At 35.8% G+C, this 23727-nt stretch overlaps 4 protein-coding genes, 1 long non-coding RNA gene and 2 pseudogenes across 8 annotated transcripts; 6 read left to right on the top strand and 1 right to left on the bottom strand.

Annotated features, from left to right (window-relative positions):
• The first annotated feature begins 1043 nt into the window (after positions 1-1043).
• Positions 1044-7005, top strand: LOC18596552 (protein REDUCED WALL ACETYLATION 3). Of its 3 annotated transcripts, XM_007025098.3 has the most exons (17): positions 1046-1371; positions 1467-1533; positions 2354-2445; positions 2569-2706; positions 2794-2850; positions 2928-3000; positions 3548-3706; positions 4257-4406; positions 4512-4767; positions 5066-5181; positions 5268-5354; positions 5443-5531; positions 5675-5737; positions 5867-5923; positions 6136-6232; positions 6326-6484; positions 6577-7005. In XM_007025098.3, the coding sequence occupies exons 2-17, from the start codon at positions 1501-1503 to the stop codon at positions 6580-6582; spliced, it is 1632 nt and encodes a 543-aa protein (XP_007025160.3). In that variant the 5' UTR covers positions 1046-1371; positions 1467-1500; the 3' UTR covers positions 6583-7005. The 3 variants fall into 3 exon arrangements, with proteins under 3 accessions (XP_017979427.2, XP_088663700.1, XP_007025160.3); XM_018123938.2 differs by having other exon boundaries at positions 1044-1371; positions 4257-4767; XM_088807574.1 differs by having other exon boundaries at positions 1044-1371; positions 2569-2850.
• A 1699-nt stretch (positions 7006-8704) lies between these two features.
• On the bottom strand, positions 8705-9239 carry LOC148762246 (uncharacterized). The gene is made up of 2 exons (XR_016027113.1): positions 9099-9239; positions 8705-9001 (listed from the first exon to the last, which is right to left on the bottom strand). It is a non-coding gene; the product is annotated as an uncharacterized LOC148762246 (long non-coding RNA).
• LOC18596550 (putative purine permease 10) lies at positions 8994-12433 on the top strand. The gene is made up of 2 exons (XM_018123984.2): positions 8994-9389; positions 11173-12433. The coding sequence occupies exons 1-2, from the start codon at positions 9353-9355 to the stop codon at positions 12240-12242; spliced, it is 1107 nt and encodes a 368-aa protein (XP_017979473.2). The 5' UTR covers positions 8994-9352; the 3' UTR covers positions 12243-12433.
• A 2175-nt stretch (positions 12434-14608) lies between these two features.
• On the top strand, positions 14609-17269 carry LOC18596549 (putative purine permease 10). Its single transcript, XM_018122712.2, has 2 exons — positions 14609-14779; positions 15678-17269. The coding sequence occupies exons 1-2, from the start codon at positions 14743-14745 to the stop codon at positions 16784-16786; spliced, it is 1146 nt and encodes a 381-aa protein (XP_017978201.2). The 5' UTR covers positions 14609-14742; the 3' UTR covers positions 16787-17269.
• Positions 17270-18711: 1442 nt separating this feature from the next.
• On the top strand, positions 18712-20950 carry LOC148762245 (putative purine permease 10). The gene is made up of 2 exons (XM_088807527.1): positions 18712-18885; positions 19371-20950. Exons 1-2 carry the CDS (start codon positions 18849-18851, stop codon positions 20021-20023), a joined length of 690 nt encoding a protein of 229 aa, XP_088663653.1. The 5' UTR covers positions 18712-18848; the 3' UTR covers positions 20024-20950.
• Positions 20081-20497, top strand: LOC18596548 (purine permease 21 pseudogene; annotated as a pseudogene).
• Positions 20951-21974: 1024 nt separating the features above from the next.
• LOC18596547 (putative purine permease 10 pseudogene) lies at positions 21975-23493 on the top strand (annotated as a pseudogene). Its single transcript, XR_016027067.1, has 2 exons — positions 21975-22037; positions 22316-23493. The product of XR_016027067.1 is annotated as a putative purine permease 10 pseudogene (transcript).
• The last annotated feature ends 234 nt before the right edge of the window (positions 23494-23727 follow it).

Genomic DNA, 23727 nt, shown 5'->3' with positions numbered 1-23727 from the left:
ATTTTAATCAATTGATTAACCCAACCAAAAAAAAAAAAAAAACAGATTAGGTGGGTTCCTTAATCTGCACTTCTGCATGCAGCCAAAGGAAAAGAACCTTGCCATTTTGTCCCCATCTACCAAGGATATGAGACCATTTCTTTCTGACAAAGTGCAAATTAAAAGAAAAAAAAAAGGTTTCTATAAATGGATGCACACAGTTATAAAATGTGGTCGCACGTGAAAATCTTAATCAGTCGGCTGACAGAGTCCAGGAGTCATCATCAACAGTATTTATTAATGGACGGTTGAAATCAAAAGTCTCCTATACCGACCGAAATCGACTCGTCAAAGGTTAGTCTAGTTCGATATTCATGACAACAACAATCATAATCAAATTTTGATCAAGCTTTCGAAAGGTTATGAAATCAAAATAAAATTGACTAGCCTTCAATGTTCCACGGTGAAGGTCTACGTTGTCAGGTTTATTTTCACAGCATATCCACCCTCCTAAAAAAATACTTAAAATATTACAGAAATTAAAAAATATATATATAATTCAATTTCACATTAAAAATAAAAAAAATACTATCACCTAATGTTTTGATCGCATCATATTGTAGAGTAGTATAATGCAAGTATGCCATGTAACCTCCTAATATTGTACCTTACAATATTAATAAAATCGAAAATGAATATCTGTTTTTCACAATTATAATATATATATAGTAGTTTTTAAATTGGAAAAATAATGTTTAGTTATCATGAAAATATCTATTTTTCTATAATCGTAAAATGTTGTTAAAATGGCAAGAAATATAGTATTTCAAATCAAGATGAATAAGTTCAACTTGAGAAGCATAAATAGAAAGTACATAACATGATTAAATTAGAAAGATAAGCCTAATTACTAGCCATTATTCTTTCCTAATTCCTTGGGATCATTACACATATAATACTAATAAGGTTTACTATACTAATTTACAGTTAATTAATTATTATAATAAAACATTCGATCTGTTCTAAAAATATTTTATTTTATTTTATTTTTTTGTTTTTCTGATCTCTCGCATCAGATTCACGTTCGCATTCTCACGCCCAAAACTGAAAGCAAAATAGCAACCAGAAAACCAAACCCAACAACAGCACCACGGCAACAACAACCGTGGAGAGAGAGAAAAAACAAAGGGAGAGCGAAAACGACGTCATATCGGACCCTTTTCTCTATTCTTCAAGCAAGCTGCTAAGATCTCTCTCTTTAATCTCCATCGTTTCCGAATCTCCAAATTGGCTTATTGTTAAAAATAAACTTTTGTTCGAGGGGTTGTATTTATGAGCATGGCCTAGCCCGACACATCACTCAATTCGACGCATTGTTTAACTCTTTCTTCGGTAGCCATTGCTTCTCTTTTCACTCCCAGTTGAGATTTTGTGTTTTTGCCTTTCTTGGATTGATTTGATTCGGTGCTGTTGCAAATTTTTTACAGTCGGGAGGAGGTTATTTTTGATCCAAAAGTAGAAATGGTGGTTTCTGGGCCAATTACGCCTGGACAGGTACGATTTTGAATTAGAATTTTTATTGATTCAATGTTGTTGGTTAGTTTAGATTCAATTTTGAGATTTTGTAATTTGAAATGAATTTGGACAATGTGATTTTTTGAGCTGAAAATTTATGTAGTAATTTTGTAAGTTTTGAATTTTGTGATTTCTATGTACTAGTTTTGGATTCTGTTATTTCGTTGTTGAGAAAGTATGGTGGATTTGCACTGCAAATTTTGTATTTCTTTCTACCTATAGATTTTGAATGCTTTGCATTTCTAAAGAATTTTTGAGGAAAATGTTCTTTTTATTTTTTCATTCGGTGATGTTTGATTTTATTTTCCTTGTGGAATTTTTCTTTTTCTTATAAGAATTTAATAGTTATTGGATTTACATAACTCGGACGCTTGATTTGATGAGTGAAGTGATTTGACTAGTAGCTTTGTGACAGTGTGCTGAGTCTAATGAATTATGGTTGATCATCATAATACTAGTGTATATAATGTATAGAATCTAATGTGAGTGGTCTTGAAAAAGTTTTTGAAGCTTTACTTAATATTTGATGAAAAGAATTTATCTGCATTTGCTGTAATGTGGCAATGGCATTCTAATTCATTCAACATCTACTTGCTTTTGTGGTTTCATTTTTCTGGTTTAAACTTCTTTGGTCATGCCTATGTCCGTATATTTCACTCCACTGTTATAACTTTAATTATGTCACTTGTTATTATGTATGCATTATTTGATCTTTCTTTGCACTTTTCTGTTTATTTATTTTCTTGTACGATCTAGTGTTGCCTGAGATATTTAATGAAGCCTTTTTATTACGCTGCAGGTGTCTTTTCTCTTAGGAGTTATCCCGGTTTTCATTGCATGGATATATTCAGAGTTCCTAGAATACAAGAAATCTGCATCTCATTCTAAAGTGTAAGAAATTTTTTCTCTTAGGGGTTAACATGGGTGCATAAATTTGATAGGGCTTATATGCCTATCTTTGGAGTTATTGACTTCAATATTTGCTGATGCTAACAACTTAGTTCCAATATGCAGTCATTCAGACAATAATCTGGTTGAATTAGGAGAGGAGACAATTAAAGAAGATGACCGGGCTGTTTTGCTGGAAGGAGGTCTCACAAGATCAGCATCTGCTAAATTCCATAGCGCATCCATCAAAACAAACTTGATGAGGTTGCTTTCTTTGAACTTCAGTGTTGTTACGCTGTTTTCTATGATTGCACTCTGTAAACCCATCTTACTATTTCCTTATATTTCCAGGTTTTTGACCATGGAAGACTCTTTCCTGCTGGAAAATCGAGCAACTTTGAGAGCAATGTTAGTCATATGCCACAAGCACACTTCTTTGGTTGCTTTTTGTTTCTTCTTATGTTTAACTATACAATCTAATGCAGGGCTGAGATTGGGGCTATTCTGGTGTACTTCTATATATGTGACCGCACAAATTTACTAGGAGAATCTACCAAGGTGCTTTTATACTTGTTGTTTGTGTTATTGATCGTATTTCATGATTTGATCTGTGATATTTTGGAAAACACACTCAAATATACCTATGCATCTGCATTCCTTAAAGGGCCTTAATTTTACTTGTATAAATAACTATACTCATGACCTAGGACAATAATCACGTCTAGAAAACCTCGTCTTGCTTTTGGGCAGTTGCTATTTACATAGACAACCTCATTTCTTCTCTTTGGACTTGCACCCCTCCCTGAGTCTTCTAGTTTGGGAGGATTATTTAATCTTAATGTAATAAGCAGTTTGTGATCACTTTGTCTTTTTGCTAATAGTTCAATATAAAAGAACACCATGCATGACTAAAAGTATTTTCAGCTCTTGTCGAAAGAATGATTGATTTCCCTCTTTAAATGGTTTAATGTAGCTATATATTTGCTTTTTCTTTTTTTTTTTTATGGTGGCTTGAGGGTTAGTGCTTTCACATGTTGATGAACACTATAGGGAATAACTATTATTTTCTTGCTATAGTATTTCTTATGTGGGTTTTTTTGGACAGAAATACAACCGTGACCTTTTCCTCTTCCTCTACGCTCTTCTCATCATAGTTTCAGCAATGACTTCTTTGAAGAAACATAGTGACAAATCAGCATTTTCTGGAAAAACCATGCAATACCTCAGTAGGCATCAAACTGAAGAATGGAAAGGGTGGATGCAGGTGAGTGTTTATTGTTAGACATCTAACCTGTTATGGAGTAACTACTTGAGCTTGCAAACCCTGCAAACACCCCATCACCCTTGCATAACATTTTTTAAAAAAGAAGGTATTTGAATTATATTTTCTGATATCTTTTGCATTTATTTTGCCTATTGTGGTCTAATTTTGTAAATGTTTTTTCTCCCTTGGGAAGCTCATAGCTGTCTCCCAAAGTACCTTTTTCCATTTGGTCATAGCTACCTCAATTATGATTTAATAATGTTTTTTGTAAATTAACATTCACAGGAGTTTTTTTGACTTGTTATTTCTTTTACTCTTGTTAATTCATTGTAATATTGATGAAAGATTTTTCCCATAAAATGCTGTACGATTTGAGTCTTCAGTCTTCAGATCTGCACTGAATGTTCACATGTGCCAATTCCTATCTCAGTCAGATTTATCAGATTGCTTGTGTTTGCAGTTCCATGCTACCTACTGACCATTTCTTCTGCACTAAATAGTATTTAGGAGTTCTGGGGGCTGCACTTACCTGCCCGTGTTGTCTTTACAGGTCCTATTTCTAATGTACCATTACTTTGCTGCAACTGAGATATATAATGCAATACGTGTCTTCATTGCTGCATATGTTTGGATGACTGGATTTGGCAACTTCTCATATTATTACATTAGAAAGGACTTTAGCGTAGCACGCTTCACCCAGGTGATATTCTCTCTCTGGGTTTTAATCCCATATAAGTATACCAGCTATGTAGTTCTTGATATTTTTGTACATATCAATCAATTTTATAACTTCTATATGATGCAGATGATGTGGCGACTAAACTTCTTTGTGGCATTTTGCTGTATTGTTCTCAACAATGACTATATGCTTTACTACATCTGCCCGATGCACACGCTATTCACCCTAATGGTGTATGGAGCTCTTGGGATTTTCAGCAAGTATAATGAGATACCATCAGTGATGGCTGTGAAAATTCTTGCATGCTTTCTCGTAGTTATCTTGATTTGGGAAATTCCTGGAGTTTTTGAAATATTCTGGAGTCCATTATCTTTCCTATTAGGTCAGCAACCTACCTAACTTTTTTCTTTTACGTTTCATTTGATTTATCAACCTATGAGTAATTTAGAGCTTGAAAGTTCATATCCTTGTATTCAGCTCCCTAGATATGCTTCTAAATCTTTTTTTTTTTAAATGTTTTATTGCATTTTAAGTTGGAATGTCCTGCTTTCAAATATGCATACCTCACATGTGAATGAATCCAGTGAAATTTTATTTTTAATATTTATGTTCATTCTTCTTTTCTTGCATATGCTATAACTATTTGCTTATATCACTTTTTTGCTCCCTTCAAATGGCAGGGTACACTGATCCTGCAAAACCAGATCTCAGTCGACTGCATGAGTGGCATTTTAGATCTGGTCTTGATCGCTATATATGGATCATTGGAATGATATATGCCTATTATCATCCCAATGTAAGTTGTTAAAATATTTAGTCAATGGAAAGTCTTGTTCTCTTAGCACGTAAGTAACAATCTCTTTGAAATGTTTTAAATCTTAGGTTGAGAAATGGATGGAAAAATTGGAGGAATGTGAAACCAAGAGAAAATTCTCGATCAAAGCAAGCGTTATTGCAGTTTCCTTATTTGTAAGTTGCCTGATCTTTTGATCATTATATTACTATTATGCTTATTGGCTTTTGAAGGACACTTTTTGAATTTTCTTAAATTCTTCAGGTTGGCTATATGTGGTATGAATGTATTTACAAGCTGGACAAGGTTTCTTACAACAAATATCATCCCTACACATCTTGGATTCCGATATCGTGCGTATTAAGTATTTCTTTTTCTAATTTACTTGGAACATTTGAGGAAGTTTATGTGATGGCACGTGGAATATCGTACAATTAAATTGCTTTAGTTCAATTTCCAGGATCTGATGATCATTTCTGCTTTTTTGTGATTCTAGTGTCTACATTTGCTTGCGGAATTGTACTCAGCAGCTTCGGAATTACACTTTGACTCTCTTTGCGTATGTTTCTGGACTGTAACCAATTCATTCAATCTGTGCTCTCCGTAAAGGACTATTGATTTGCTTTTTGAAGAGTTTCTGGCGTTATTTTGCACTTGCTCTAATTAAGCTACATTTTGTGCTTCCTAGGTGGCTTGGCAAGATAACCCTGGAGACTTACATTTCTCAATTTCATATCTGGTTGAGGTTTGTGGACCAATTAAAATTTTCTCTTTTTAATTTGTTCCGCAACCTGATATTTAGAAAATAGCCTGGTAGATAAATAGGTTAACCTTGATATCTAGTTCTGGCTCTGCATCCTTTTCAAAGTAAGATAATTCTTCAAAGCACTGAAGCAGCCTATGAGAAACAAATTTACAGGTTTATAAGATTCTTATAATTGCACTACATCCATGCAGATCAGACATACCTAACGGACAACCCAAGTGGCTTCTTTCTCTTGTCCCAGAATATCCGCTGCTCAACTTCATGCTCACAACTGCTATTTATATCTTGGTAAATATTTTCTCCACTCTTCCATGTTCTGCCAACAGTTTTGATTATATTCATTTGTTCATTTTCTTGTCATCTTGCCTTGCTTCTCTGCAGATATCTCATCGCCTGTTTGAATTAACAAATACACTTAAATCAGTTTTCATACCCACAAAAGAAAACCGACGGCTGCTATACAATTTTGTGGCTGGAATAGCCATTTCACTGATTTTGTACTGCACCGCACTCATTCTTCTTCAGATTCCTCACTCGCGAGTAAGCCCCGAAGTCAAATGAAGCATTAATGAGTTTTGTGGCATAAAATTTCTTATGTTCTTGACCTGCATATATTGATTCCATAATTACAGGCCTGAGAAAGCAAGAATCAGAGGGTTAGACAGAGCTTTTACATTGGACATAGGAAAAAGAATATATAGTTGGAGCAAAATAAGAACAATTCGTAAGATGTCTGCGGATGTAGCTTTCGAATCAAGTGTTTCCAACAATTTTGAGTAAAAATGCCCTCTATTTTTGTCCTTGAGCTGACACTTCAATATCCTGGCTTTGCCGTGGGAGTTGGGAGTATGATGAGGGGGGGCAGGCAACCGGCAGGAAGGAAATCTTTTTTTTTTTTTTCTATACATTTTGTTGTGATATTGGAAACTGCAATATATTATTTCCTTTTGTCATTTTTTGGTCATTCACTGAAGAAAAATGTAGATTCCTGTGACATAGATGTGTTTCCGGCACCAAACAAATTCGAGATCCAATACTAATGCAATTCCTCTTATTGTGAACTTGCCTCCACTCTCTTTTATAAACCTTTTAACACGCTTCCAGGGACAAAAGTAGTGAACTTTTCAAGATAGTTTCTACCTTCTACAATTCAAAAGCTATATTTTTCCAATGCAAGTAATTTGCTTTTAGTGGAAATAACTTCAAACTCAACCAGTACATTCGATCGGAATTGAAATCAATAAAGGGGGGGTTCAATTGTTTAATAAAATATCTGTCTATGTAGGTGGTATTTTCCTGTGGCTAATAATGATTGTATTCGAGCATCAACATGTGGGTAGAAGGGTGGTTAAATGGAATTTGCTTATTTCGTTTTCATCTACCTCTGCAACGTGTCCGTGCTTTTTCCTGCTTACAGCCATTCGAGATAAAAAGAGATTATTACGTACTATTTGCTTTGGGGTAGCCGGATCATGGAGACCAAAGTCTTCCCTAAAAGGTAAGAAATGGGTTTCAAGGGTCGATAATGATGATCCGTGAGGCAAGTTTAAAGTTGAAGTAGTACCATGTAATTGCTTCTATGGCAGTGACTTTGCTTTGGATGTACATGCAAAATGGGATTGACTGATCACTTATTAGGCAATCCTTTATAAAGGCTTAAATAATTGAATTCACCTCTTGCATTATTGCTGCAATACGTTGCTTTATGTGCATTAATCACTGGAAACTTTCAACTGGTTTGGCCCTCAAAATAAATGCAAGGGTCCCTCCCTCTAATCTTTATCTCCACATCTAACCTTAAAGTCATTCTTCAAATGTGTGGTTTTAAAATTTTAAATATATATATATATATATATATAAAAGAATGCTTTTCTTAATCAATGATTTGGTCTACGAATGAATAAAACTTTTGCAAATAACCCACAAAATTAATCTATGACAAAGTCAGTATAAAGACAGCTGTTTGGAAAACAACAAAAACACAACTAAGAAACGTGTGTAAACGATAGGAAGCAACGTGTGCCATAAATGCATGAAGAAGATGTTGGCAAGTGAGTACACATGACCCAACTATCACCAAAAGGTTTTGTTAGCAAAGATATCCAAAATCTGAAGGAAGCTGAGTTTCAACTGTCTTAATAATAATGATGATACTGATTATGCAAGAAGAGCCCTCGTGGCTTTCACCAGAAACCAACCAAAGTATAATTGAAACAGTCAAGCTTAACCTCTTAAACTGAGAATTACTCATTGAAAACTCCCCATGCCCATCTCTCAAACTCCTGTTCATAGAAAGAAAGAGACAAATTTCGTTCAGATTTGTATCTTTAGTAATATGGCTATAAGTAATGCACACCTCCCCTTGTGCCAGTAACCGAAAGGAATCAAGTGGGGGAAAGGACGATGGTTTTGTCCGACTGACAGTGGGAGTTAGAGGGTTAGAGTCAAAGATCTTAAACCCACACCTTTTTTCTCAGCAAATCAAAGTTTATTTTAATCACAACAAGAATGCCAACTAAGTCTAGTGGTTATCGGTTTCCAGTGCCAAATAAAAGAGTTCACAGAGTTTCTCTGGGGTTCATTTTGAAAAGGGGCAAGGGTCCCAGCTGCCAACGTTTCACTCCATACCTGCAATTATTTGGAGCAAACCCTCGCACGAAGTTTTGCTATAATTAATAATGATATGCTTTCAACATTTCTTCATTTCATTCTTATGAAGGAAACATTGATGATTTATTTAGGATAATTAAGCAAGTGGCAAACCCCACAATAATAACTTTGCTCTGCTATCAACTTTCTTACACTTTTTGGTAATGGATTTTCGTACTTTCTGATGCATAGACATGATAAAAGTGGCCTTGATGCTTAGATGCACAGATTTCTTAATTACATATCGAGAAATAATCCAATGAACAGATAAAGTTCGTGGGATTCACGTACTTGATGGCATGGAACGATTCTTGCAAAGGAAAGCGGTGTCTCATTCCAAATACCTTCTCAGTTTCGTACAAGCACTGAATGATGTAGCAGTCATTAAAATGCTAAAAGCCAAAGAGTCTGCTAAGAGAAAAAGGACAAAACGAGTCGAGTTAAATTGATGTTTTTCTTTACTGTAGTTTCTGTGTTTAGATAGAACTATAAAATCAACACCTACCAGAACGGTGTAGATACAGAGGTTCTCAGCTGTTGAATGGTGGGGAAAGAAAAATGCATGATATTGGACCCAGGGAGAGCTAGGACTCGGAGTCGACTTCCCCCCTTGCACTGAGTGCGGCAGCAGTTTGCCAGACCATTTCATGCTGCACAGCCAATAAAGCCACGTGCTTCGATTTACTGTAAGTCTTGACTACTTTTTCTTTTTCTCTTCCACGGCCTTTTTTTTATTTTTTTGAACTCAGAAACTTTGACATGGGGGAAGCTCCGGAAGTGCAACTCGAGATCATGGGTAAGCCACCTCTCTTCATATCCAAAAGGACCTTATCAAGATATATAGCGTGAAACAAACCAATGATGTTTTTTTTTCTTCTTCTATTTTAAATTGTTAAACCATGTTCTATGATTGGAAAGATTTGATATACTTGTTATTGACAATTAAGAGGTGAAATTGAAGCAAACCCCTGAACTCTGAAGTCAGTGCAGCTTCAGATTAGAATGGTCCTCAATTTCTCCGAGAAGTGTTTGTTTATTTAGTGGATATTGCTTTTCCTTATGTTCTCCTATGGTAATTATTGATCTATATGAATTGATGATCATCATGCTTAGAAACATGCATTTATTGAACTACAAATCATTTGTATTTTCCGAATATTTCTGCTCCAAACTTGAAAATTCTAGCTGCAGGAAACTAACTCCCTGGAGTAATACCATGTCACAGTCCTGCTCCGAAATCGACAGTTCTCTCCTATTTAGAAGCCTACAAAACCAACTTTTCCCTTTTCCCTCAAGTCCTTCTGTACTTAAAACTTTTTTTCTGAAAGTTCATATAAATAGTAAACCAGAGGTAGCAACCGTTCATCTCTGGGAAAGGTATAAAGAGGATTAAAACCTGTTAAATCTCAGATTTTGAGACTAACAAAGGTAATTCAATTCTATCCCTACACAAAAAGATCTATACACAAGTCCTAGATTCCAGCATCCTTAAAAACAGATAGACGTGACTGAACATGGGCATTTCACAATCAAAATCAGGCCTGAGCACAGCCAAATCCAGCATTCTCCCTACTCGGAAAATGCCACAAGCAGAAAACAATCCCAAGAGAAAGATCCCAGATAAGCAACTTACCCCCTAGTCTCGCCTATCTCAACTCGAGCACTTTTCATGGCCGTGCTAGTCATGAAACTTGATGGACCTTTTAGGATCTATATACATACCTCTAGCAATCAAGAATAACAGAAGACAAAGTGTTTTGCTCCCTCAGCTCCCATGCACAGAATCATGAACATCATCTCATGATCTCATCCCCGTATCTGGACCTTTCATAGTTGAGTTGGTTTTTTAGGTTAATCTACTCAAAGATACTCAGCAAGTCAACCTGACGCTGCAGCTCTTCTTTGGCTAAGCTGTCTGCTTATTGATTTTTTTCCCTAAAAACATGATTAATCTCCTATTCTCTAACTCCCTCTTTGAGCCTCTCAAAGTGCAAGATCCACTTCCTCATCCTCCTTGGGGCTTCCGTTGGATCGTTGATTCATTTCACCGCATTTTTAGAGTCTGATTCGATAACCAATGCATGTGTTTGGGCCCACTTGGATGCTGAAAAAATCAGGAGAGCCTCTCTAGTTGCTCCAATCTCCGCTGGGCCGGCATCACCAACTCCGGTGGCCTTTGGGAAGATGCCTTGACCAGTCCATTATCATCTCTCAGAACTCCCCGATTCCCGCTTCACTGGGACAGCCTTGAGCAGAACCATCAATATTAAATTTCAGGTGGCCTGAGCTTGAAGCACTCCATTCTACGACACCCTATTTCCCTTCACGTTAGTCAACACTTTGTCTATTTCCCTTCTTGTTAGTCAACAGTTTCCCAAAATGTGGTTTCCTATATGTTTCCAACACCATTCCATATTCTTGGGGCCATTTAGCTTCGTAGCAACCCACAACTTGTTTAGTTCATACACTTGGTTCCCATCCCAAGCAGTCAGGAAGTAATTTATAGTGTGAACTCTTATCATATAGTAAGCCCTATTAGCTGCAGGAAACTATTAATTTAGCATGTATTTCTTTACCAGGTCAGGAACACACAGACGCAAATTCGGTTGAGCAGACTAATTATGGCAGCAGCCAGTCATCAACAATCACTCGACATAGAAGCTATAAGTGGTGGCTCCAAATGGCAATTTATACAATCTTTTGCCTCGCCGGCCAGTCAGTGGCTACACTTCTTGGAAAACTGTACTATGACAAAGGAGGAAACAGCAAGTGGATGGAAACCTTTGTTCAACCGGCCGGCTTTCCGGTTCTCATTCCCATCTATTTACTTTCATCAGCATACAAAACTTTGAAAGAAGACAGTACTAGAAACATAAAGTCACCGCCTTTGTTAGTCCTTGCAGCTATGTATGCTGCACTCGGAATACTCCTGGCAGCAGATTGCCTATTGTATTCACTTGGGCTTTTATACCTCCCTGTCTCCACTTACTCCCTCATCTGTGCTTCCCAGTTAGCCTTCAATGCCTTATTTTCCTTCTTCCTCAATTCCCAAAAGTTCACTCCTCTCATAATTAACTCCCTAGTTCTTCTCACTATCTCTTCCACCCTTCTTGTGTTCCAAAACGACTCCTCAGGATCCACATCCGTCTCTAAACGAAAGTATGCAATTGGATTTGTATGTACCGTTGCCGCTTCCGCTGGGTACGGACTAATGCTTTCACTAACACAACTCTGTTTCCAGAAAGTTCTGAAGAAGCAAACGTTCAAGATTGTCTTAGACATGATAATCTACCAGTCAGCGGTTGCAACTCTCATAATCCTCGTGGGACTTTTTGCTAGCGGGGAGTGGAAAGGTTTAGATAGAGAAATGAAAGCGTTTGAACTAGGCAAAGTTTCGTACGTGATGGTTTTAGTTTGGACTGCTATAACATGGCAAGTTTTCGCGATCGGTTCCGTGGGGTTGATCTTCGAAGTCTCTGCACTATTCTCAAACGTCATCAGCACTCTAGGGCTACCCATCGTCCCAGTCTTGGCAGTGATATTTTTCCACGAAACAATGACTGGAATTAAGGCGATTGCCATGGTGTTGGCTATATGGGGCTTTGTTTCCTACGTTTACCAGCACTATCTCGATGACCGCAAGTCTTAGACCGGAAAAGTTTAATGTCAACAACAAAGTAGTTACACAGCAAGAGTTCATGCATTCCTACATAGCTAGTTCCAACGAGAGGAAAATTTACATTTTCATAGAATTTCCTGCTCAAATACTCCTCCATTAAATCATGTATAATCAACTACAAAAGCTCTTTTCTAATGTATTATATGTTCTTTTGTTTTTCATTGTTGGGTTCTCTCTTTAATTTAGCTTGTTATATTTTGCTAGGATATAGCCTTCGGAATACGTAACAATCAAGACTTATTCCCTTGAATAGAACCCATTAAGAAGTAGTAGGTAGCATTATTTGTTCATTTGCACGACTCTTTGTGCACTTCCAGCTTGGGTGCCACTCCTCATTAAAAGCCAAAACGAAATAACATAAAGACCAGTCACAGGGGCTACGCTATGATCAACATCACACCATCAACTTGGCCGGGCCAAAAATAAGAGGACCACAACCATCAACAGCTTTCAATTATTAATGAATAATTCTAGAACATCAACATTAACTGTAGTTCTTCACCCCTCACGATATATTCTAATTTTTTTTTCTCAACCAATCATAAAATTTTTACTAATAATCATTTAAAGATGTACATAGAAGGCAGAAGAGTGCGTCCAAAGTGCCATTCACTCGTAAATAATCATATTCTAACTATATTAACATGACATTGTTGATTATTTTCGTTGCTGTTTGGTTTTGCGTTTGATGTGCAAAGCTTCTCCGGTCTCCCATGGCTGCAGAAAGATATAATATTGTTACGAAATCAAAGCACCTTGGGGGCCACTGTCCTTGTCCAATTATTATAAACTACTCCTCAATTAATTACGTAGTAGGTTTGTTGATGAAAGCTTCGTTTTGTCATTAGAAACACTACTGCTCCTTAAAGAAAACTTTAATAACACAAGATTCAATTGTTCACCCTTACATCAAGAGTCAAAAGAAGACGTCCATTTCTTGAAAGGGTAGTTTTAAATTTCTAATTCGACTTATGCTAGCTTGGTCTAATTAATAACACACACAAAAGAACAAATTAAAGGATAAATTCCAATCCTCTCCGACGACTGATTGGCTTTTTCTTTTATTTTTTCCTGATTTAAAAGGACCGATCAACTTGACATTGTTTATTAACAGCAATGAAAAGAACATAAATTATAATAAACAATATTGTTATTAGTGCATATAAAACAGCATTATCCCAATTTTCTCATGTGCCTAAGGTGGCCAGCCCTTCCCCTATTAAATAATAAGGTCAGGTAATCATTGCAATAGATTAATGACCCACTTTGTAGGATAATGAAGCACAATTAGTTTTATACACACTCTCACTGTATGAATAAAATAATTAGTAGTATCTCAGAAAATAAATTCTCGAACCTGCCCTTGCCAAATCTACCAACTGCAATTTGTTCCTATGGAGTACATATGGGCTTTCGGTTTTAGATTTAAAAAATTCATTAAAAATCAAGACATGTACACAGAGGCGGACTCAAAGTTTTTTTTAAGTGGTATCATTAAGATGATACACAGAAATTTTTTTCTTCAATTCAAGATCTACTAAAAGAGTATTTAGATCAAATTCAACACAATTTTGCTTAGAAGAATATTGTTGAGTATTATCATTAGTAGAATTTTATTATTGCCTGAGATCTGAATATTGTGAGACAATTTCCTTTTTCTTTTAAAATATCTTTCTATGACTTATTTATCTAAAATTATAAAACTTGTTAAAAATTATTACTCATTAGCATAAATTAAAATATTGAAATTAAATAAAATATAATCTTACCTAGCAAATGTAAATTATCAGGTTCAGTAACTAACAATATGACAATTTTTTATTCATTGATCAGAACTAAATATAAGTATCCACAAACCACATAAAATTAAATATAAAAATTAAATAATCAAGTAATATATGTATAAAATAAATAAAAAAAAGATTCATAATTTCAAAATATTATTTGACATATAATACTATTTTCTATTAGTTAAATTGTAATTATGAACTCAAATTAATACATAAATTATAAAAAGAAATTTTTTTGTCTTTCTTTGTAGTATGTAAATATTAATACATAAGTTACTTTTTTAATAAATCACTTTTACTTGGAGTATTTGACCTCACTTTTTATAAAATTGTAAAAAAAAAAATAATGAAACTACCTTAAATCCTAAATAAATAATATAAAATTAAAACATTTTCAGAAATGTCGGCCCATGGATATACATTGTATTTGGCAAGGACAATGATTTGATTTTCCTAGCTAGCTCCCAATGGTCAATATATTGTCGGTAATGGGACATGTACATGCATGGACTAATTAATGGCATCATTTATCCCCAGACATAAGTTCATTTTTTTCCTTTTCAGCCCTTTTGATTGCAATATCTCTTCTGCTGTATTATTTTTTGCCTCATTGTTCTGGATAATAATCCTGATTTCTTCTTCCAAAAATTCAAAAAAAAAAAAAAAGCCTTTGGCTAGAAATGGCAGAAGCTCAGCGATTACAACTACCCATCATATGTAAGCCACCTTAATTTCCCCGTTTTCTTATTGAAAGATCATTTGATAGGTGTAAGTATGGTAGTAGTACTATGTTTTTCTGCACTTTTTCTTCTCAAAGTTAACAGTACCCCCAAGAAAAAAGTGCCATCTGATCAGTGTTCATATGATATTTCAGTTGCAGAAGTTTAGTTTCTTATGTATAAGTACTTTCAACGTATACTATGTGAATCATCTCTGAAGTTGGCTTTCTTTTAGTTAGAGAGAGAGAGAGAGAGAGAATAAAAATTTCCCATTAGAGGGATTGTTTATGGAGCTGATATATGCTTCCAACTATACTGACACGTCTTAGGAAAGTAATGATTATATTTTTGTATATTCCTGCTGAAGTAAGCGCGCGCCCGCACACGCACGCACACCTAGAGGTCGTAGTTTTAAGTTAAGGTTGATTTATATTCAAGTCATTTTTGTTCTGACTACGATTCATGTTATCGTCGACAAAATATTTTCTACTGAGATAGTAATTAAGTTAAATCTAGAACTACCTTGGAAGTTGGAACATGTCTCTCCTCTAAAAGAACTCCAAGTTTGCTTCTATCCATGGATTTTATCATTAATCCAATCAACCAGGTTGACTAAAAGAATCTGGAGTTGGCTAGGCTTAAACTCTATGTTTTAGCAAACCTAATTATTAGAACCACCAACATATGAAAGAAAAAGAATTTGCCAATGCCATCAAATGCTTACCGTAACTTCAAATATCTGCAATATCAGACAAAAACGTAAACAAAATTATAAGCATGAATGCAGAGTGCAATATTTTCTTGGAAGAAAATGAGAAGAAAAAGAAGCTATTTTGAACATTACATGTTTTTGTTATGTTGCTAAGAGAAGTAAATAATTGTTTGATATATGCCAGCTGATGAAGAAGAAGCTAAAGAAGAAAATCCAGCCGTAAATGTAAATGCCACCAACCGAGAAATAACCGTGTCCCGATCTGGCAAGTACAAGCGGTGGCTCCGGGTAGTTCTCTATACAATCTTTCTCCTCTGCGGCCAGTCAGTAGGTACACTGCTGGGAAGACTTTACTATGAGAAAGGTGGAAATAGCAAGTGGCTGGCAGCACTTGTTCAACTTGCAGGTTTCCCAATTCTCCTTCCTTTCTATTGCATGCCTACACGCAAAATGTTCAACGATCTCAATGCAAGTCTTACAGAAACGAAACAACCATCGTTCTTTAAGCTAGTTTTGGTGTATGTATCAATTGGCCTACTTATAGCTGGAAATTGCTTTCTATATTCAGTTGGCATGCAATACCTTCCTGTATCTACAATTACCCTCATTTCCGCATCTCAGCTGGCCTTCAATGCTTTCTTTTCCTATTTCCTTAATTCGCAAAAGTTCACTCCTTTCATCATCAATTCTCTAGTTCTTCTCACCATTTCCTCAGTTCTCCTTGTGTTTCAAGACAACTCTGCAAGGCTTGCTGGAGTTTCTCACGGACAGTATGCGGCTGGGTTCATATGCACCATTTTTGGAACTGCAGGTACTGGACTGTTTCTTGCTTTACAGCAGCTTGCCTTTCGAAAGGTTGTGAAGAGGCAGGCATTTACTGATGTCATGGATATGATAATCTTTCCATCACTCATTGCATCAAGCGCTATATTAGTGGGTTTTTTGGCTAGCGGAGATTGGAAAGGGTTGAATAGAGAAATGAAGGAATATGAATTGGGGAACTTTTCTTATGTCATGATTTTGCTTTGGACTGCTATATGTTGGGCTGTTTTAGCCATTGGTGCTGTGGGATTAGTGTTTGAGGTGTCTGCCCTCTTCTGCAATGCCATAAGTGTATTTGGTTTGCCTATTGTTCCAATAATTGCCGTCTTTGTTTTCCACGACAAAATGGACGGTATAAAGGTAATCTCTATGGTGCTGGCTATTTGGGGCTTCATTTCCTATGTCTATCAGCACTATCTTGATGACTACAAGTCCAAGACAGAAAAAGGGAAAACCAGTGGAAATTTGTGAAGCTTGCTCAACTAGAAGAGGGTAATCCAAACATTCAGCCGCCCTGCAGGGTACAGAACATAGAGTCTAGCTTAATAGCTTTTATGAATGAATGAATGAATGAATGAAAAGATCGATCCTGTTCCCTTATTTCAAGTTTCTACTATCATGTTTCCAATATTAGCCTGTGAAATGGTTGAGGATTACTATCAAATTAGGCTATTCGCTGGAAGATGTGTTGATTGATGATTGTGATGGGCATCGAAGCTAGGCTTATGATCTCCAGCTGTTAGGAAGCTTGGTACACATTGCAAATGTACGATCATTAAGGTGACTTGGACATGCATGCATCACCTTCACCTTTGTAGAAGAGAAGCTAGCTAAGAGACCACTTGTATTTGTCATAGCCCTGCTGAGTACCCCCGAATTGTATAAATGTATGCTTATATTTAGTTCATTTGATACAAGGGAAATTGCCGGTTCCTTTGAACTGGACTTTAGCAAGTGACAAGCATATAACCATTACTATCTAGAAGTAAAATCAGCAAATTAATCCTTTATGCAGAGAAAAAAAAAAAAATTGAAACACACTTCTCAAGTTGACCAAAATTTTACTTTTAAAATATTAATTAAAATAAAGATAAGATTTGATATCACTCGAAATTGAATTTAAATTTGTGCTTGAGTGTGTGGTGTATAATCGAATTTAAATCAAACAAATTGAACTAGTCAAATATTAAGATTTGCTGATCTTCCCAAAAGATTTTAAGTTTAAATCAATAAATTTCTTCCAATAAAATATATTAAGAATTTTTTTTAATATAGAAAAGTCGTAACAATACTTTTCAAAGTGTTATTAGAGTCTCTAATTGTTAAAAATCTATGAAAATAAAGAATCTTTCTCAAGGCGAGAACAAAACCATAATGGCTTCCACCTAATAGATGATGAAGTTGATAACCAATATATATTATTACATTATTCATCCTATTTTGCGTTTTAATTAAATATATTTGTTTGCTAAGCCATGATTGCATTAAAAAAGCTCAAGCTTTAAAACAAGCCACGATTGCTAAGCCATGAGGCTTAACATATTAGTAAGCATAGCAAACAACAATTTAACACCGAGCCACCTCTTTGCTTCAGCAAACATTAAGCTGAGCAGGTGGAAAATCAGCACTTTCCTATAAACATGTTTTCTTTATCCACTCCCCATTTTGTCCAGTAGCCTTAAGTAATTATTAAGGCGGAACTAAGGGAGTGGCGTGTGGTGATTGTCGTTTTATCATTTAATTTTTAATTTATTATTATTATATATATAAACCTTAATATATATAATATTATTATTTTTATAATTATCTTTGGTTACTTCTCATGTAAAATTTTAAAATCATCATATATTAACCTCTCCAAAAATATTTATGAAACATTCAATTTGTCAAAACAGTCTTTATAATTTCTATGACCTATTTAGAGAATTTAAAATTCTTGTAATTGTTCTCATGAAACTGAATTCAATAATAATAATAAAAAAATCCTACCTAACCAAAATGATTCGCAACATTCAAATGATAAGTACGAATAAAACCAAAAAAATGACGGGATATATTTTGACGAAAAATAATATAGTTTAATTATATATGTATATTTTGTTTGAGATAATGAAAGTTCTACTAATTGTTACTTACTTAAAAGTTGCATCTCCATATTCATCAATAAAAAATACTTCTGTTAAATAGACAAATTTAGTACCCTTTCATACTCATTAGCATATGATTAATTATGAGGAATATGCTTATCTAATTTCTTTTGTTTTTTTTTTTCTGAGAAAATGATTATTAAATTCAATTCGATGGCATAGGTTCAAGTTAGAATAGTTGTACTTCTCTTTTATTTTCTTTTATTAAAAGGAAAAACTAAGGTGCATGCAACAAGAAAGCGTAGCAGTTGGTCTAAGGGCGAAGGGCACAAGTACCAGCAATGTGATTAGGCAGAGCTAGACTACTATTTAAATACATGTGCCTGATTTTATTTCTGACTGCAAATCCTTCGCTGATCTTTGTATCCTGGGCTTGATAGCTAGACATGGCAGAAATTCATCAGATACAACTCGATATCACAGGTAAGGCGGTTTTCTAGAATGCTTACTGAAACATTCTCCTAGAAGCATGACAGAAAGTCAATAACATGTTTCTCTGCTCTTTTCTTTCCCAAGAAAAATGTGCAACTGACTGAGATGTATAATTGCAGACATTGAGTGAATATATTACGACTAAGATTTGTAGTTTTCCTTTACCAAATATTGTCCTACTGCAATAGTAAGATTAAATCTTCAGCTACCTTGAAACATGTCTTCTTCCAAACAACTCCAAGTTTGTTTCTGTATATATGGAATTTATCATTCATATGATCAGATGGCACCCTATACATTTGTTTTGTAGAATTGTTCATATTTTATGCTTTTGACAAAATCCTATGGAGTTTAGAAGCATTATTAGCGGGGGTATGGTTTCGAGGGGAAAGGGAAAAGGAAAGGAAAAAGAAGCAATTTGTAAACAGCATGTGTCTGTTATTCATTGAACTAAACAATGGTTTTACATTTGCCAGATCAAGAAGCTAAAGAAAATCCAACCGAGCAAACAAATGCTAGCAACCACATAAGAAGATCTCCATCTAGGAACTACAAAAGGTGGCTCCTGATAGTTGTCTATACAATCTTTCTCCTCTGCGGCCAGTCGGTAGCTCTAGTTCTCGGAAGACTTTACTTTGAGAAAGGTGGAAGCAGCAAATGGATGGCGACACTTGCCCAACTTGGAGGTTTCCCCATTCTGCTCCCTTGCTACTGCTTTCTTCTACGCAAGACTCGCACTGCAAATAACATTATCGACCCAAATCCACCATCCTTCCTGAAGTTGGGAATATTGGTCTATGTACCCCTCGGGCTACTTTCAGCTGGAAGCTGCTATCTTTATTCAGTCGGCTTACAGTACCTTCCTGTCTCTACAGTTACTCTCATTACAGCATCCCAGTTGGCCTTTAATGCTTTCTTCTCTTATTTCCTGAATTCACAAAAGTTCACTCCATTCATCATCAATTCTCTAGTTCTCCTTACTAGTTCATCTGTTCTCTTGGTAGTAAATAATAACTCTGAAAAGCCTGCTGGAGTCTCTAAAGGAGAGTATGCAGCCGGGTTCATATGCAGCATTTGTGGAGCTGCAATTTACGGTTTGTTGCTTGCGTCAGACCAGCTCGCTTATTGAAAGGTACTAAAGAGGCAAACATTTAAAGTTGTCCTCGATATTATAGTATATCAATCAATGGTTGCGTCATCCGCGATAGTGTTGGGATTATTTGCTAGCGGGGATTGGAAGGGATTGAAGAGAGATATGGAGGAATATGCACTGGGGAAGGTTTCCTATGTCATGACTTTGCTTTGGACTGCTATAGGTTGGCAGGTTTTTGCTATTGGTACTGTAGGATTAATTTTTGACGTGTCTTCCCTTTACAGCATTTCCATAAGGACAGTTGGTTTGCCTATTGTTCCAGTAATTGCTGTCTTCATTTTCCATGATAAAATGGACGGAATAAAGGGAATGTCCATGGTGCTGGCTATCTGGGGCTTCATTTCCTATGTTTATCAGCACTATCTGGACCACCGAAAGCTGAAGATTGAAAACAGAATAGGCAGTGACATTTCTGAAGATCTCTCTCCTGGAGAGGGTAATCAAGCTTAAGACCAGCTTTCTACCAATAAGTTTCTTCTAGTTGCCAGTTTATGAAAGGTTATAGCTCGGAAGACAAATTCGTATCAAATTAATTTATCCTTGATCGGTTCATCAATGATTGTGATGGAGATCGGAGCTTAGACTTACAATTCCCAGCTGTTAGAAAGCTTGAATGCTCGATTCACAATATTGCAGAGGGGCTTACAGCAATTGCATCTGCCATAGCCTTCAAGTAGAATATGTACTAAAGTGTCATGCTTCATTTCTTTTTAAGAAGCGTCGCCTGTTACCTGATTCATACCACTTTCCAAATGTGTAAAAAAAAGCATAAATCCTTTGTGGATAATTACTCTCTCTTTCATATTCCTTTCAACTTCCACTTAGCAAGTTACCGGTGAGGTAATGATCTACTTTGTGTAATAATCTTTTCTTTTCTTTTTGAATGGTCAAGATTCTCTCTTCCTGGATGCTAACAGAAAAGGAAGTTTTCAAAGCCATGCATAAATCTGTTACAACACATTCTTTAGTCATATATATATATGCTCGAATGCTCTACTAAAAGAACATGGAATTGATAAAGGTAGAGCAGTTCAAGGGAAAAGAGGATGCATGGAAAAGGGAAAATGAGAAGCATGATTAACATGACTGGCCGGTAAATAGTCTAGGAATAGAATGAAATTTTGGGTTTTCCTCAGATTCTCTTCCAGTAACAAAATGAATCACTATGGCCAAATCTTACAATATATATATATATCATGTATGGATGAAAAAGTTGGTTGGTGGATTAGTGATAGGAATAAAAGAGGTGAAACCTGATGTTAGAATATAATCTAACCAATTAATCTAGACAAAGGAAGATCACGCCATAACTGATGAATGAGCGAAGCCGAAGCATGTGCAGTTGGTAGAATCTTTATCTTCGTCTTATGACCGATAATAAGTTAATAATGCTAATAGTAGAAACTTAGTAAACAAGAAAATGTTCGCGTCCTCTTTCCTCAGATTATCATAGTAATATGCATGTCAACTAGCTAAGCTGACAAGAGGGACCTCACCTGGGGGCAATTTCTTGTTTTACTTTTTGTTTTTTGAAAAGGAATTCCTCACTGCCTGGAGCAGATTATTAATGAAAACCATTTTATTGGTTGAAAAGGAATTTTTTTTTTTTTTGTTCAAAACCCAATTAATGGGATGCCAGCATCGAATTGGGAACCAATGCCTTCGGGCGTGTTGGCTTGCCAAAAGATAATGAGATACTGTTCTGTTCTCTACTCACATTCTTCGGCTTTGCATGGACGGTGTACATACAAGGGATCGTGCCAAAGAAATTACGACTTTACGTCTTTACCCAAAGGAATTTTACTGTAACAAATTGGATTAAGGCCCAATGGGTTGATTCTTCATTCACGTTCAAGAAGTTTCGTTGTCATTTGAGTACGAGTCTATAACATCTCTTCTGCTGTCCTTTTTCTTGTGACTTGATCTTCGAAGAACTTCTTTGTCTTTGACATGGGAGAAAATGCGCAACTGCAACACTCAATGATCACAGGTTAGCCAGCTTTATAAATATTTGGGGAGATGATCGGTTAAAAGAATTAATAGAACCAATTTCTATTTTTCCCTTTTCTGAGTTATGATTTCTTATTATGCTTCAAAATATTCAACAGGCTTGCTAATCTCTCTGCTTTGCAAAGTAAAGACTTGGTAGCTGAAAAGAGAAACAATCGTATAATATATCATCGAGTCAATTGTTTTAAGGAAAACCAAGTTCATCAGAAACGTTGATTGATGCTCCCTAGCTAAGTCGATCCTTTGTTTTTTTACCAGTTCAGGAGACTGAAGAAGAGAAACCGAAGGAACATACGACGGTTTCAAATCAATCAATAGCGCCTAGATCTAAAAACTGTTAAGCAATGGCTACGGATAGCTTTGTATGTACTCTTTGTGCTTTCTGGCCAGGCAGTTGGTACAATGTTGGGAAGGCTGTACTTTGACAAAGGAGGAAAGAGCCAATGGATGGCAACACTAATGCAACCGGTAGGCTTCCCAGTTCTCATTCTTTACTATTGCTTCTCACCACTCAAAAATTCAACCGCAACCAGTCCTAACACAAGAAAACCACCCACCATGATTCTTGTATCAGTTTATATGTCCCTTGGCCTACTTGTAGCAGCATACTGCTTTCTTTACTCGACCGGATTGCGGTACCTTCCTGTGTCTACATATTCCCTCATTTTTGCATCCCAGTTAGCTTTCAACGCTTTATTCTCCTATTTCCTCAATCCCCAAAATTTCACTCCTTTCATAGTCAATTCTCTGATCCTTCTCACCATCTCCTCCATCCTCCTTGCGTCTCACGATGCCTCTTCAACTCCCCGGGGAGTCTCAAGAGGACAGTATGTGATCGGATTCATATGCACTGTTGGTGCATCTGCTGGGAACGGATTCGTGCTCTCTTTAACTCAGCTCTGCTTTCGGAAGCTTATACAAAGGGATACATTTGCAGTAGTCATGGATATGATAATCTACCAGTCACTAGTAGCAACAAGTGCAATCCTGGTGGGACTTTTTGCTAGTGGAGAATGGAAAGGTGTAAAGGGAGAAATGGAAGAATATGAACTTGGAAAGATATCATATGTCATGAATTTAGTATGGATATCTATATCATGGCAGGGTTTTGCCGTTGGAGTCACAGGACTGATTTTTGAGGTTTCTTCTCTATTTGGCAATGCCGTAAGTGCTTTCGGGTTGCCTGTGGTTCCAATTCTAGCGGTTATCTTCTTTGGTGACAGAATGGATTGTATAAAGGTAGTCGCCATGGTGTTGGCTATTTGGGGCTTTCTTTCATACGCCTACCAGCATTACGTTGATGACCATGAGTCTAATAACACGTTTGGTTTACGGAATAAAGAAGAATGAAATAGAATTGTTATTCTGTGGAAATAAAATAAAATGAGAATAGAATAGAATAGTTATTACTTTATTTGGTATTGTGAATGGAATAGAGTAGGAATTGCTATTATGACTTATTACAGTGTTTGGTTGATAAAAATAAGATTGGAATAAGAAAGGAATGGTGATAAAAAAACAGAAATACCCTTGACTATATTAACAATTATTTTCATAAAAAAATAAAATTATCCTTATTATCATTTAAATACACATTTATCCCAAAAGATAATTATCCATCATAATTATATTTTCTCTCAATTACTAAAAATAATTATAATTTAGTCACA

This window comes from Theobroma cacao, chromosome 6 (genome assembly GCF_053813885.1).
Source record: "Theobroma cacao isolate CCN51 chromosome 6, ASM5381388v1, whole genome shotgun sequence".
NCBI classification, from domain to species: Eukaryota; Viridiplantae; Streptophyta; class Magnoliopsida; order Malvales; family Malvaceae; genus Theobroma; species Theobroma cacao.
Note: the sequence above shows the minus strand (reverse complement) of the source record. Positions and strands in the feature narration are given on the sequence as shown.